The sequence below is a fragment of the Calypte anna genome, chromosome 1, assembly GCF_003957555.1.
Source record: "Calypte anna isolate BGI_N300 chromosome 1, bCalAnn1_v1.p, whole genome shotgun sequence".
In the NCBI taxonomy this organism is placed as follows: domain Eukaryota; kingdom Metazoa; phylum Chordata; class Aves; order Apodiformes; family Trochilidae; genus Calypte; species Calypte anna.
This window is the reverse complement of record NC_044244.1, coordinates 82,423,603-82,439,152: the sequence shown is the minus strand read 5'-3', so window position 1 is coordinate 82,439,152 and position 15,550 is coordinate 82,423,603. Positions and strand designations below refer to the sequence as shown.

At 40.2% G+C, this 15,550-nt stretch overlaps 1 protein-coding gene across 2 annotated transcripts; it reads left to right on the top strand.

The window, feature by feature from the left end:
* The first annotated feature begins 161 nt into the window (after positions 1-161).
* SLC35A5 (solute carrier family 35 member A5) lies at positions 162-12,682 on the top strand. 2 transcript variants are annotated; one of them, XM_030468929.1, is made up of 7 exons: positions 162-568; positions 1,352-1,504; positions 2,299-2,397; positions 4,164-4,297; positions 6,538-6,605; positions 8,165-8,933; positions 10,302-12,682. In XM_030468929.1, the coding sequence occupies exons 2-7, from the start codon at positions 1,375-1,377 to the stop codon at positions 10,368-10,370; spliced, it is 1,269 nt and encodes a 422-aa protein (XP_030324789.1). In that variant the 5' UTR covers positions 162-568; positions 1,352-1,374; the 3' UTR covers positions 10,371-12,682. The 2 variants fall into 2 exon arrangements, with proteins under 2 accessions (XP_030324789.1, XP_030324790.1); XM_030468930.1 differs by lacking the exons at positions 162-568; positions 1,352-1,504; positions 4,164-4,297 and having other exon boundaries at positions 2,357-2,397.
* The last annotated feature ends 2,868 nt before the right edge of the window (positions 12,683-15,550 follow it).

The following is a 15,550-nucleotide window of genomic DNA, read 5'->3' as shown; positions in this document are numbered from 1 at the left end:
AGAAGATGGGCAGGGACTCTTGCCCGTCGACGTGAGGGGCGGGACCGGCACAGGGCGCTGAGGGGGAGGAGTCCCGTTCCCCGCCATCACGTGTCCGGAGCGGCGGGGAGGGGCGGGACGGGGCCGGTTGTCAAAGAGAATGAAGGGGCGCGCATCCGCCCGTCCCCGTAGGGTGGCGGCGTGGGGAGGGCAGGCAGGGGGCGCGCGCTGCCGGGCAGCAGGGCACCGCCCCGCCAGGTGAGGCCGGTGGAGCCGGGCACCGCACCGCATCCCATCGCATCCGGTTGCGGCGTGGCGGCGGGAGCATTGTACGCGACGACGAGGGTCTGCCCGTGCTCCTGCGGGCCTGCTGAGGGGGCCTGATGATGGGCGCCGGTGGCGCGCAGCGGGGGTGAGAAGGGAGCGCGGTGTCGCGGTCTCCCCCGGAGCCCGTGTAGCAGGTGCGCCTGGCCGCTGTCTCGGTGCCCGGCTCACCCCGTGTGGCCGCGGTTGCGTTCCTGGCTGCAGCCCCGCGTCGACCGGAGGCAGAGACGTGGCAGGCGGCGGTCACTCCCGGCACCGCGGCGAGGTGGGTGTTCTCCTCATGTCTCCGTCGAGCCGGCACTCGGGGCCTGCCTTGAAGCCGCTCTCCCTGCAGCCCCCCGGGCCCTCTCGGGGTGCAGCGCTCCGGCCGGCCCCGCTGGGGTGGGACAGTGCGAGCCGTTGCGGCCGTTAACGGATGTCGCGGCTCTTAAGGGACATCCCGCCGGCAGCCGGCACCAAGGGGCTCCCTCCCGCTTCTCCCCCGACACCGGGGTTGGCGCTGGGCGATTCAGACCTGGGTTAACGGGGAGACCGGGTAACAGCTGCGCTGGAGTCGGAGAGCACGGGTACGTTCGGGATCTGCCTCCAGCAATCTGCGTTCCTCCGCCTCCTGGGCACCAGCTGGTGCCCGGTAAGCCCCAGGTCATCTTTGCAGTGTTGTTCTGGCTCCACAGCTGTAAAACTTCTCTTTGCTGGACTTAGGAACGAGGATGCTTTTCAAAAAAGTTAAAGAAAAATAAGCATGTAATGTATTTTACTCTTGTAGGTAATTGGTATTCCATAGGTGCACTGTTCTGATAAACTTGCCTCTCTTTGTGCCACTTTCTGACTTCGTGTATACATTGCTTAACCCCTCCACCCCCTTTTTGGGTTCTCGTAGCATATCCTCTTCCTCTTTTTTTTTTTTAATGAAAGAGATTACTGCAGAATAATTGCTTGTGAGGTAAGCAATAAGATAACACAAATCAATAAAATATGCACATTTCACCCTGTTTAACCAGTTTATGGAAGTACTATTTATAGTGTGTTTTCGTTCTGTCGTCCAAAGGGCATTGACAACAAGACAGCAGAATGGAGAGCAAATGCTGCAGGCGATTTGTGTTTTGCTCCAAGACAACAGTCTATACGTTTCTTCTTGGTGGAGTGTTTATTGCATTGGGCTCAAGTCGAATCCTCCTGATGAAGTATTCTGCCAATGAAGGTGCTGTTGGACAATACGTATAATGTACCTCAAATAAGAGAGAGTTGACTTTTGGGGTAAAACATATACCCAGAAGTCTGATTCTTCACTTGCAGAGTTCTTAGCATGAACATTCTATTGTATAAACAGTGACATGTATTTCTGTACTGGAAAATTTTTCTGTAATTCACTGGCTTAACATAAAGTGGTAACTTGGGTTGCAAGGTGTATGATCTACATGGAGATTCATGAAGATGAGGCAGTGAATTATTTAATAGCGGACTTTCAAAGACTGAATACTTGTGTAAGCACTAGTGCTGCTACATATCTTGACTGAAAAATTTGTCCCTCAACAGGTTTAGGAAAAAAGTGATATCTTATGCTTTAGCTGGCTAGTATTATTACTTCTTTTGCCACGTACTAGCAAAATATGGTGACAAATTGTGTGGTCCTAGAAGAAGGTCATGTCATTTGGAAGTCTTTTTTGTGACAGGAAAGAACAGCATATTGCTGTTTGTGGAAAAAATTCCTATTCTTAATTTTTTTTAAAAGAACAATGTTCTTGAGTTCTTCCCAAAAGTTTTGCTGTTAACTGGGACCAAATGAAGAAAGATTTCAACTGAGAAGGGAGGCCAGGAGGAAGTTTTATATCATAAAAATAGGAATATTTATAATGAAAGTGCTGGCATAACCATTTGCATTTATGGAGAGTGGCTAAAATTCTGACCAGAGGGGTTAAATAGTTTGTAGCATAAATTATGAATACAAGGGCCAGAATCTGATTTGTACCCTCTTTGATCTGCTGAATCCCACAGATAACAAATACGATTACCTTCCTACAACAGTGAACATATGTTCTGAAGTAGTAAAACTGGTCCTGTGTTTGATACTGGCACTATGGGTTAAGAAAAAAGGTGAGTACCTATGTTTAAAATAACTAAAATGTGTTGACTTTCTAAGATTTGCTGTATTTAAAATCCCTTTTTTCCTTGTTGTTTTTAAAAGAAGGGGAGTAATGTTTATTAGTATGGAGTAGCTCCTGTTAGTAAGCTTCACAGTAATTATGTCTTCCATGCAGAATTACTACTAAACTTTATAGCTGCACTTTGTATTGTAAATTCGGCTGTTCTTCAGTTATGCATATGGTACCTGAAAGGGAAATAGTTGAAATAGAAAGTGGAACGAAGATACAGTCTTAACATTTTCAGAATTTTACCACAGTATCATGCAGATAATAGGAGCCACTTCAGTGGCTAAACAGAAGCTTATACATTACGTGAACTCAAGGATTTGCCTCATGTTCTATTATTCTGACTACTTTTATTTGAAGGCAGCACCACCTTCCACTGTGGGGGCTTTGTGTGTAGTGGTACTTGAGTCAGAATTAACATACCTATTAAAAGTCAAAGTAGCTTTTTTGTGAAGTCAAATCATGGGGCTGCTCTTCAGAGGAAGCAGTGTCAGGCTTCACTACCTACTGGTTTTATATTGCAGGCTGTTTTTTCTTTCTTGACTTTCTGTTGTGATGTAAAAGAATAAGGTTAACTTAGTACCATTTCAAAATGGTAGAGAACAGACATTTAAATTGAAAGTGTCAGGCACTGGAGACTCACGTTAACTTGAACTGCTAGTTTTTTTCACTCTTCCACGTAACTGTCATGGCTCTGGCAAGCTAATGAAATTTTTACCTCCCCCATATAGGACAGGTATATTTAAGATAGTGTATTCAGTCAGTGCCATCATTGGCTACTGCTGACTACACATTTTCTATTTGGTTTTTTTTTCCTTTTTCCCCCCTCTCTGCTTTTTTTCTTTCTTTTTTTTTCCCCCCAGATATCTGAGTTTTGCTGAACTAATGTATTGGTGGGTCAGAAGAGGATTAGATAAGATTGTGTAGCCTGAAATCTGTGCTAACAAAGTACTTTTGTTATCAACTGTAGAGTAGACTAAGGTTTACCACAGTCTTCCTCCTCAAGTATGTGTCCTGAATACCTACGTAAATGTCATTCTTTGTGTCTTGTCCTTTATTTCTTCCTTCTTCACGTGTTTTCCTGCTATCTGGATTCCTAGAGGTATTTAAAAGCCATGTAGATGTGCTAAGGATGTGATGGACTTGGCAATGCTAGGTTAATGATTGGACTTGATCATAAAAGGCCCTTTCAAACCATTGCAATTCTATGATTCAATGTGCTACAGAAACTGAGTTCTGATTTATTTTTTATTTCTGACATTACTGGCTGCCTGTGTGGTGCCATATGACCAGACCCACTGTCTGTGTAACTGTTTCAATTCTAGATTTGATTTATAGTCATTAGAAAATCATACCCAGTAATAATGTTGCTATTGTGTTGGGAGTTTGGGGTGCTTTTTGGCCTTCAGAGAAGGGCTGATAATTGAATTTTTGCTTCCAGTGAACAAATAGTCTGATGGGAGCAAAAGGTTCCTTGATGTTTTCTCTGCTGAATCAATGAGGTGAATGCTTGTAGAAACAGGATTGCTGCTCTAGCTGTGTGTTCTGCTCTGAATCTGTCCTCTATGTTGCCAGAGGGATATGGTACCTGTGGTTTTTTCAGTCTAGCTGTGTTCCTGAAAACAGAAGAGTGGTCCCTAATCTGTTATAAGGAATTGGGTTTTTGATAATGAGGAAGATGTCTTTCTAACTGATTTGTTTTTCTTTCAGAGGGTTGTTTGGATCATCCCTTTGAATGTATGTCCTGGAAGAATTTTTGTAATTCCATGAAATGGTCAATTCCTGCCTTTCTTTACTTTTTGGATAACTTGATTGTCTTCTACGTACTGTCCTATCTCCAGCCAGTAAGTACATATAGTGAATAAATTATCTTCCAATGTCTTACTGGTAGGTAACATTGCTCATAGACTATATACAGTTGTAACACTGGCAAGGCAAGATTTGCAGGTAAAAGAAGGATCTATTATTATATTCCCAGTCAGACCTTCCCACTCCCTTGCCCACCGGTCAGTGTTGTACAGGTCTCAGAAGAGGAGAGTTCTCTGTATTTTCTCCATCCAAAGTGATTTAGAACCAAGATGAACGTCTTAAGTACTAAGCAGCTTTTTGGTGCTTTCCTGCCTTTGGTTTCTTTAAGTGTATTTCTCTCAGTGTATTTACTCAGCTTGATAGTATTTGAGCTGCACTTTTGTGTGCAGCTTCTACCACATTATGTATGTGACTTCCCATGATGTCTTGTTTTCTTTCCTCACTCTCCAAGGAAAAGTGAGTAAATGTAATCCCACAAAGGGAGTAAGTCTTAATCAAAACAGAGTGGGGAGGAAGAAAACTGTTTGACTTAAAGTTTTTTCATTTGTTTGTTAGTTATGCTTAAGCACAGTTTACTTGGTACTTTTTTCTAGCTATATTCAGCCTTTTGGATGAATCAATATATGCTCAGGAAGCAGTACAGGTTTTATGCTTTCTCTTCTTTTTGTACTATAACACTTTTTGGTTCAGAAGCTAGATTTTGGTTTGAAGCTAGATGGAAATAAGTGGCTAGTGCTTGCTATAAAATACGGTGACTACTCCTGTTTGACATTAAATAAGTTCAAATATTTCTGTTCCTTCTCTTTCCAAAGTTCTCTTTAAAAATATTGTCCTTGTAGGTTTACGTACGTTTCTGCTAGGGAAAGATCAAAGTTTCGAATGGGACTAGTGTAGAAAAAAGTAATTAAAATCAAGAGTCTGGTATCTTAATATAACATGCACAGGTGTTTAGTTCTCTCTTGTCACGTGTATGCTTTTTGGTGTGTGTTGGGTTTTTTTGTTTGGGGTTTTTGTTTTTACTTTAGGAAGGAAATTCAGCAACAATTCAGCTATTATGCAAAGCCTGATGTTTAGAAGGTTACTACTGCTTTCCTAAGTAATTTTATTTGCCTCAGTTAAGGTCATCTTTTGTGAAATGCCCAGCTTTTATATTCCACACACACATACCTTTTGTCTCTCCCCTCAGAATATAAGATTCTGCTTTTTTAGAACTCTTAGCATCTTATGCCTTTGTTTATGAGAGTTAGCAGAGATTGTAGCATTTGGTAAACAAGATTAGAAAAGATAACTGGGTACCTGTAAGAGAGAATACCTTGACACTGTACCAGACTGTGAAAGTGATCTCACTCTGAGGCTGAATTGGAGAAAAGAGTTCAGGTGCCTGGATTTTTGTATATGTACTGACTACATAGGGCAGTCTTGGATAAAACACAGTTTGGGAAGCACCCTCACCCACCAAAAAGAACCTTTCTGGTGCTGGTATATTCTGAGCTCTAATGGTAACTGCAGTGCCTAAAAGAGGCTCTTCTTGGTCCAGAGTTCCAGTGTAGAGTGCCTATTAGAGCTGAAAAAGACAATCTGTGTCACAAGAACTTTTCAGCTTGGGATCATGGCTGTGGATTTTTGCACTGTCATTATTACACAGCTATTGCGAAATGAAACAGGAGCTGTGCAGTTGTCTTCAGTTGTACTTTGAAATAGGTGAATTTTTTTTGTACAGTTGCACTCTTGAAAATTTACACTGAGCACCTCATTAGCTTTGAGAAATGATACAGCAAATGCACTTGATTTGCAGTAAGTTTATTTTTTGCAAGAGCCTTGTCCAAGTCTGGGATTTCATGAATGCTACAAGCTGGTTCTGCAGCGAGAAGTAGCCTCACCTTCCCTTATTTTTTTATTTTCATTTTGAAGCAACTTCCTCCTTTGTACTGGCACAGTTGTTTTTGCAGCTGACTGGTCAGCCTGGTGGGCAAACTGGTCTGACAGAAAACTTAACTGTTCTCTTTTTCATTAAGTTTTCCACTGGGTTGTTTCACACACATCTTTGTTTCAGTAAAGCGAGGAAATTTAAATACAGCAGTGGAACTTAGGTGCTGTTTATTGCTTGAGATTTTGAAATAGGAATTGAATGTCATTTTACAGTTGTGCTATTCTGCCGCTTGGGTAAGGATAAAAGTTCATTTTTTTGCAGAAAGGTGGATGCTTGAAGTCAGTGGGCTTTTCTTGCCCACACCATGTCTAGAGTAAAACTTTGTTGCCTTTCTTCTCTTTCTAGGCAATGGCTGTGCTCTTCTCAAATTTTGTCATTATAACAACAGCTCTTCTCTTCAGAATAGTGCTAAAGTAAGTACTATTTACTAAAGTAAATCAAAATTATTACCTTCGTAGCCTTGAAGAAGTTAAGCATCATTTTTTCTCTTTGCCTAAAGGGAAGAGTGTATCTGCTCTCTTGTAACTATGCCACCTTTGGAAAGGTGACTTAATTTTCAGTGTCTGAAGGTGTATGAAATAATAACTTATTAGGAATCCCTACATATCTCTACACATTTGATCAACTCTAATAGAAAACAACTGAAATCATGATTATATCGAATCACAGAATCATTAAGGTTGGAAAAGACTTCTAAGATTATCAAGTCCAACCATCATCCCAACACCACCATGCCAACTAAACCACGTCTCTTAAGTGCCATGTCTACAAAATATTTTAACACCTCCAGGGATGGTGACTCCACCACTTCCCTGGGCTACATGTTCTAATGCCTGACCGCTCTTCCAGTGCAGAAATTTTTCCTAATGCCCAATATAATAGTTGTTTGATTGTCAGAATTAAAGTTTGTGTACTTTCATTTGTACATCAGATCTCATATTTCATGATTAGCAGTGCTTCTTTGCAGTCTTTCCAGTGTCTTGTAATGCTTAATTAATTGTAAATCTAATCTAACAAGAGGAGGTGACATATGTAAGAATGAAAGATAGGATGTGTCCTTGGTCATATTGTACCAGTCCTGAAGTGTCTCTGGTCAACTGCAGTGTGTTTTAAAAAAGTAATTATATGTCCCATCTTCATTATTCATGTGACAAAAGTCAGACTGTCTGTCCTATGTGTTCTACTTTGCATTATTTATGCTCTTTATGATCTTTAGATTCATAAAACATTGACAAAGAAATGGATGTTAACTTCACACTCTACTCAGAAAGTCAGTTGTGTTGAACACAAAGCAAAGATGCCTTATCTACAGGTGCTAATACACAAAAAAGTGGCTGATATTCTGACTTGAAGTGCTTTTTCTCACTTTTTCAGTTTTGTCTGTTGTGATGTCACAGCTTACTTAATCTTCCAGTCTCATTTCCTCAAGATAACAAGTTTTTCTTGAGTCAAAACAAATAGTATAATATTCTTATCAATTAACATTCATTGATTTATATGCTTCATCATCATAAAATACTTGAAAAGGGCACAAGATCATAGGAGAAAAAGGAAATTTAATGGATGTTTACCATAGAAAGAGAGCAATTATTTAAGCGTGATATCTTTTTATCTCTCAGTCCTATATTCCCATGGAGACAGCAGGTGCTTGTAAGTTGCAAGGCAGTCAAAATCTAGAATTAAGATGCTCTTGAAAGACTTTCTTTAAATTATCTCTCCAGAATATTGCATTTTGTATTTCTGTGACTTCCAGACTGTCCCCATCCCCCCTACTACAGAAAAGCATATTGAGTTTTGGTATTTCACCATCAATTCTGAAAAGCCAAGATTATTTTTTCTTTTCACTTGTCTCTTGTCACCTTATCTGTGGCTTGATGTCTTTTATGTGTTTTATAGAGTTTGTTCTCCTATCATTTAATTTGTGCCACTGTGTTTCTGAAGTTGGTGGATTTTTTTTTTTGTCTGCTTCTAGGAGAAAACTCTCTTGGGTACAATGGGCATCTCTGGTGATTTTATTCCTGTCCATCGTTGCCCTGACTCTAGGAACTGGAGGCCATCAGCAAAGCTTGGCTGCACATGGATTTCATCACAATCTGTTTTTCAGTCCGTCTAATCACTGCCTTCTCTATACCGGACCTGAGGTAGCACCAAGTTTCCTTCCTAGGTTCCAGTGGAATGTCACCAGTACCATGGCAGGAGCACTGAAACCTCTCCGCCTTAGCCTGGGCCATCTGCTTATTCTGGTGCAGTGTTTCATTTCTGCCCTGGCTAACATCTACAATGAAAAGATCTTGAAAGATGGGGATCAGCTTGCTGAAAGCATCTTCACGCAGAACAGCAAACTCTATGCCTTTGGTGTGTTGTTCAATGGGCTTATGCTGGGGCTGCAGACTAAGGACCGGAGGCAGATAGGGAATTGTGGCTTCTTCTATGGGCACAATGTCTTCTCGGTGGCTCTTATATTTGTCACAGCTTTCCTGGGGCTGTCTGTAGCCTTTATCTTGAAGTTCCGAGACAATATGTTCCACGTTATGACTGCTCAGATCACCACTGTCATCATCACCGGTGTTTCTTTTGTCATCTTTGACTTCAGACCTTCTCTAGAGTTCTTTCTGGAAGCTCCTGTAGTGCTTCTCTCAATATTCATCTATAATGCCAGTAAACCAAGAGGCCTGGAATATGCCGTTCTGCGGGAAAGGGGCAAACTTGTCAAAGGAGATGCGTGGGAGAGGTCAAGCGGGGTAAGGCTTTTCAAAAGTACTTGTCTTCTCTGGTTGCTCTTTTGTTTCACCTCTGTTTATGCTATGGAACTTTTGGAAGATTCATTTTTAATGTGATTGGATTCATTCCTTGACTCAAAACACCAGACCTCCTCAGTATTTCTTAAAATCTTTTAAACTGCTTGAGTATTGCTTTGTATATTCTACTTTTTCAGTTCATGAAGCCTATGTAAGGATTCTTTCCTGCTGTGACTATAGACACTCCTGTGAACAACTTGAGCTTGGTACAAATCATCTCTTGGAGCCTTTATAACCAAAGTCTTTTACTGGTCCTGGGCATCCAGAATTTTGAATTGGTGCCTGGGAAATAGTGGTACTTAAGTAGAACTGATAAATCTGTGTAGCTAAGACTACATCCTGAAGAAGTTATTTTGATGCTAAGATTCTTTCTACTTTAACACTCAAAAGATATACCTGAAGGACAAAAGGTAGCGTTTAAATACAGAGCTTTAAAACATTTTTTCTTGGCGTACATTTCCTCCAGGCCTGCTAATGTGTTTTATCCGAATTTGAGTAATTATTTAGTTAACTAGAACGTGGTAGGGGGAGGCTTGCTCTTGGATTGAATGGAGCTGAGCTGTCAGTCTGAAGGGGAAGTGTCAATGTGTGTGTACTTACTGTGTACGTGTGTAGAAGTGTTCTGTAATACACGTTGTAACCAGCAGAGAGTGCTGTCTCCATGTAATGCTAAGAAACATTTAACTTGGGAGGGCTTTTCCAGAAATTCCACATGATGCTTTTTTAGGTTGTTATTTAACAAGCAGTAAATAGGACGACATCGTGAAATTCTTTACTATGAGGGTGTTAAGACACTGGGACAGGTTTCCCAGGGAAGTTGTGGATGCCTTCTTGTTGGAAGTGTTGAAAGCCAGGTTGGATGGTGCTTTGAGCAACCTGGTGCAGTGAGAGGAGTCCCTGCTCATCACAGGGGAGTTGCGACTACGTTATCTTTAAGGTCCATTCCAGTCCAAACCATTCTATGATGTTTCTATGATATTTCGTATACTGGCATTACCTATATTAGCACCTCAATTTGAGCAGCTGTTGTAAAAAAACCCAGGAATATCTGAGCAGGCTTCCTGAGGGAGGAATAGGCTACAAGCTGTTTTAGAGAGTGAGTCACTAAAAAGTGTAAAAGATATTGGGGATGGTTTTTATGAGCATGTATGTCCTAGAGCAAGGTTATAGTGCACTGGTAAGAGATTTTAATTACTCGGTCTTAATTTTGTATAAATTATACCTTAAAAATTAATTTTATTTATTTATTTATTTTTAAATCAGTAACAAGATAGCTTCTGTGCTCACATTATTCTCTTCTGGTTCCTGTAGGATGGAGAAGAATTTGAGAGACTGAACAAACCAAGCAGTGACATTGATACAGATGAAGATTCCCTCTAGCATCAGGATGTATTGGAAAGTGCTCTTATTCATAGTGAGGGGGTGTTAATGTTTTATTAACATAGAGAAGGGTTGTTTTTCACCACTTGCAGAGCAACAGAGATTATTTTGGGCCTGAATGTCAGAGGTGGATAAGGAAAAAATTCAAGTCATGTGTGGAGAGTTGTGTTCCCTCTTTCTATCCCTAAAAATCAGGAGTTCAAAATCTGCTGAAAGAAACTTGTAACTGATGCAAACAAGAAGAGACATTGACCGACCCTGGAGTCAGTGGTCTGAGTGATGTGTCCTGAGTCACTGTAACGTCCTGTATGAATTCCTTGGTTAGCAAAGCAGGGATAAAGCTGTTCTCCACCTTGCAGAAGTGATACTAATGTTGATTTATGTTTTTGCTGCATCTTCCAATGTACAAATGCTTCAGAAACTTTTATTTTCAGGACTTAGGATGTTACTAATGCCTCATAAATAATGAGGAATATTGACAGTTTTATTTTGCTCTGGCAGTTCACATTAACATATCCCTGGCTGAGTAAAAGAGTCTCTCTAAACCAACCTAATCAAACTTTCAGTTGAGAATGAATAGTAAATCAAATAAATTGAGTTAAGGATATGTTGATCCTTCAAACAGGCAAACCTCTAGAGTGTGATTTGAGTTTGAATGGTCTTAATTTCTGTCTTCATTCCTGTTTTTACATCAGTATAACTCTGTTCTGACTCCTGTGGAGTCTTTTCTGTCTGATTTTCTCTGATGTGACTGAGAGCATAATAGATTTCACTGAATTCAGCCACCAGTTCTTACATTTTCAGTGAGAGAATGTTGTGTGCCTGCCTCCCAATGTCTGGGGAAATGGAAATATGGAATGTCTTTGTAGCAGATAGTGAATGTTACATGCAGTTTATGTGGCCTGACTTTGAAAGAGCTTGAATAAAACATAAGTGTCTTATACGGTATGGATTCATCATAGGGTCTTTTTTGCATTTAAAAACACTGTGAGTAGAGGCTTAGTTTGTACTGAGGCCAGTATCTGAGAACAAATATTGTGTAGCTACAGTGATACCTTTCAACATCTGGAGCAATAAACAAGAGGGTGCAGGTGGTTGTATTATTTGGTGTTGCTTCACCCTGCCAGACTGTTAAGGTCTTGCATTCATTTTGCAGAGGAAGAAATTTTGCAGAGTGCCAGGCATAGTGATCTCAGAATCACTATTGAGGCATCTGCTGGGTTTTATTCGGAGTGAGATGAAAAATAGGTTCCAAATAATGCAGAAAATTTCAAAAGGGAGAAGGGAATGGGGGTGCTGATAAGAGATTCTTGGTATGTTCCTAAAGCCTCTTCTCTTAGAACAGTGGAGAAGATATTGGTTTATAATTTCCTCCCCTAAAGCATGCATCTTCCATAGTTGAAAGACACTATCAAAAGAATTCTTAAGAAGATAAGCAATGAATTCAGTGTCAAAGCCTCATACCACAGCATATAGTAACCAGTTAGTGATGCATTTCTCTCTTAACTGAAGACAGTTCTGCCTTTGTTCCCCTCTCCTGCCCTCTTTCCAGACTCTGTGTATAACTCTGTGTATAACAGCTTACTTATGTATACTGTATTGATGGCTCATTGCTATATTATTTAAAATGTCTTCTGTCATTGATCCATCAAGAGGAGCAGCCTGTTTCCATTTGTAGCCAATAACTGTCAAGTTATAAACTGTGAATCTAAAGTTATGTTCTCGTTTCTTTTTTATCTGGGAATATTAAATTTTTCTAGTGTATATAAAAATAACTATGCAAAGTGAAATTACTGTTGTAGTTGAAATTTTTTTTATAGCTGTTATCATTGTGCACATGGAGTAGACTATTTCAGCAAAAGTAGTACCATTTGTTTGAATTTGTACAGAAATAATAAGAGGATATTTCAGTGTAAATTACTGAAACTTGGTTTTTGTTGCTTTATGATGTTCTAATTAGGGAAATGAAACTTGAGTGCTCAAAGAAAACCAAACTCAAACTAACAAAATTTAGTTGCAGTAAGAGATTTTTTTTCCATTACATACAGCTTTGCAATAAATGCCTGTCTGAGCTCATTGACTTTTTCAATCATAGCTACTGACTTCAGCAGGTTTTTCCAAGAAGAGTGAAAGTACTGATAACTTTGGATTGTTTTGCATTGATATGAACAGTAGCTTTTTACTTTTTTACCTTTTTCCAGAGAGATTTGCCTGGTGTTAAGCCAGAACACAGAAATCAGTCTCATACCTCTAATGACAGAACATCAAACCAAAGATTAACATCTTAAAATCTCTTCTCCTTCTTAATGATCTTTCCCTCTATAAGTTTCACCAATGCTATCATGATTGACTTATCTGCCAGTCCTAGATTGTGCAAAGATGTCAAGTATATAACTGCTGATCCAACTGTTTGCTTGCACTGTATAGAGTTAGTCCTGTCCAACACGTAGAAGGCTTTCTGTTGTCTTCAGGCTGGAGATTTCAGTGAGATTCTTTTGGTTTGGCCAGACAGGCTTCTTTTAATAATGGAGGAGAACTGTTGACTTGCTTAGCAGCAACAGAAATGTTAACTTCTGTCTAAAAATAGGTAAGGAACTTGGCAATAAAAAAGAGTGTAAAGTAGCCTGAAAGTATAACCATGCAATTCTGTGCAGCTGTACTATCTATGGCGATAGTTGGATTTAGTGTCTACATGTGGTTTTTTGGAAGAAGTGACTGCAGATGCTTGTCAGCTGGAGGGCAGGCCTGGTTAGCAAGGTAGCTGTTCTATGCAGTTACATGTTTCAAATAGATCATGTCAGTCCCACTTGATTATGTATTTCCACTGGATAGTTGTTGACCCACTGCATGTTGGAAAGCTTACTGTTTTGCTCCTCAAATGACAAGAGGGAAATTTATGAGGAGATTTTTGGAGAGCAGCATTAGTTTGGCGCATAGTCTATAATGAATATATTGGGTGGAGAGCTCTTTCTAATCTGTGATTTAAAGCCCAGATTCACAAATATTTGAACTTAATTGCTGATGAGAATGATATGTTCCTCCCTCCAGGTTTAAGGTAGTTCTTCACAAAACATCTTGGGAAGAGTTGTGTTCGTGTTTCTTGTGTTTTTAACAACCAATTAAATCAATATATATTGTGGTTAATTTTAGCCACTTTTTGAATGAAACAACTGAGCAATGGTGCTTAAAAGATATCCTGTAGATGAAAATAGTTATCTTGGAGCTGAATCAAATCCCATAAATATGTGTAAGAAAAAAGGTTCTTTATCATGTGAAATATTTCCACAAGGGGCTGTGGAAATAGGACCTTACTCTCAATATGTCTGTCCTCAGAGTGATGCTGTAGGGATGGATCCAGTGGTTTGGATTTGATTTGTGTTTTAATTTTGAGTACTGTAGCTCCTGAGTGCTTATTGTCTTCAAGATAACTGTATGTGGTTGAGATGATTTTTTTGTCTTGTTGTTTCTTCAGGCTTTGTTTTCAGTTTTCCCCAGGGAGAGGGCAAGTTGCAAAATTGGGCTTTTAAGTCATTGCTGAAAGTTTTTGTTTTTAATTTTGAAACCAGCTTATAATGGAAGCAGGAATCAGCACCAGAATGTAGAATAAGACTGAGTATTACTCAAATTCAATATTTATCTGTGGAATTTTGGTTAAGAACCCATCCCAGCCTTATAACTGGAGAACATGTTTGGAGTTGTCTTTTTAATGCAACTCCCACAGAAAGTCTAGGCTGGGTTTGGTACTTGTACAACTCAATTTTGAATTTTGGGAGAGAAGAAGGCAGTTTGGATCACGTGTTACACTCTCTTTTGCATGCTGTCTCCTCCTCTCTCCTGGTTAGCACAGGACATTTAGTTTTCATGATTTGTAATATGAGTTTAAAAATGCTTTCATTTAAAGATTTTACATGAAGATCAAGGTTACAGAAAAGTTGAAATGAACACCTGAAATAAAACACCCTAAAGGTGTTTCTCTTTGTTTACAGGAGGTGACTGTAAGACATCTGGTATACTTTCCTCTGCTTTTGCTTTAGGCAAAGAAAGTTAGGCAGCTGACCCTAATACCTTAATAGAGTGATGCAGTTAGCACTTGTTTTCTAAAACAGCTATGGGACCTCCTATTTTCTTCTGGAAACCTTTCAGTTCTGTGATTCTTTTTTATAGCTCCTCTTTGGGGTTTTTGTTTGTTTGTTTGGGTTTGTGGGGGGTTGTTCTGTTTTTGTTTTGTTTGTTGTTGGTTTTTTTTGGGTGGTGGTGGTGCATGCTTTTTTTTAATTTATCTGACCACCACTTTTAGCTGTGGAATTGCTGTGGATAAGGGAGAGCTTGGAAGCTCTCTGCAGGCAGCAGTCCTCTCAATATGGTTCTGTCCAACGCCAACATTTCCCTACTTAGCTCCAGTCACCCGAGAGAGGGAAGTTGGAAGCTCTATGCTGAGTGGACTGTGTGGTACAGAGGGCAGCCTGCCCCAGAGAGTGGCCAGCTAAGAACTGGCCAGGACCTGTGACCTCTCCACATCTGTCTGCCTTTCTGACGTTCAGAAGGGCAAGCAAGGTCTGACCTTTTATGACTAAGTTTCTAAAGAAAGCATCTGGCTTTGGAAGACCTTGTTGCTTTGCCCAGTTCTGGTTTTGTCTAAGACAAAAAACCCAAAACAAAACAAAACAAAAAAAAACAGGAAAATGCTAAAACTCAACCAATGGGGGATGCTCTGACTCAGATTAGAGCTGTAGCTCTCCCTAATCCTGTGCTACTGTTGTGGTGGCAAAATGTAGTAAGAGCACCAAGCTGCATGTGCATTGTATGTACACCCGTGTTCTGTAAAAAGAAATGTGGCTGACAACATTACAAGTGACTGCTGTACCACTGTGAAGGCTTGCATGATACCTTCACTTCAGGATATTCCTGAACTTCTGAGTCTTTCATATTTAGTAATTCAACCCAAAGGGTGTTGAAAGCATGGCTGTGCATGCAGTTCCTGCCATGGATTTCAGTAGGAGTGGGTTGGTACAACAGATCCTCACATGTGAGGAGGGAGAAGAAATTTCAGAAAATGTGGCAGAAGTGGAGCTGGTTTAGTAACAGATCAAGTTATTCCCAAGGAGTTTTACAAACAGTTAGTCTAGATTATTTTTTTCCATGTGAGAGAGGGTATGAGAAGAAGATGTAGAAGGATATTT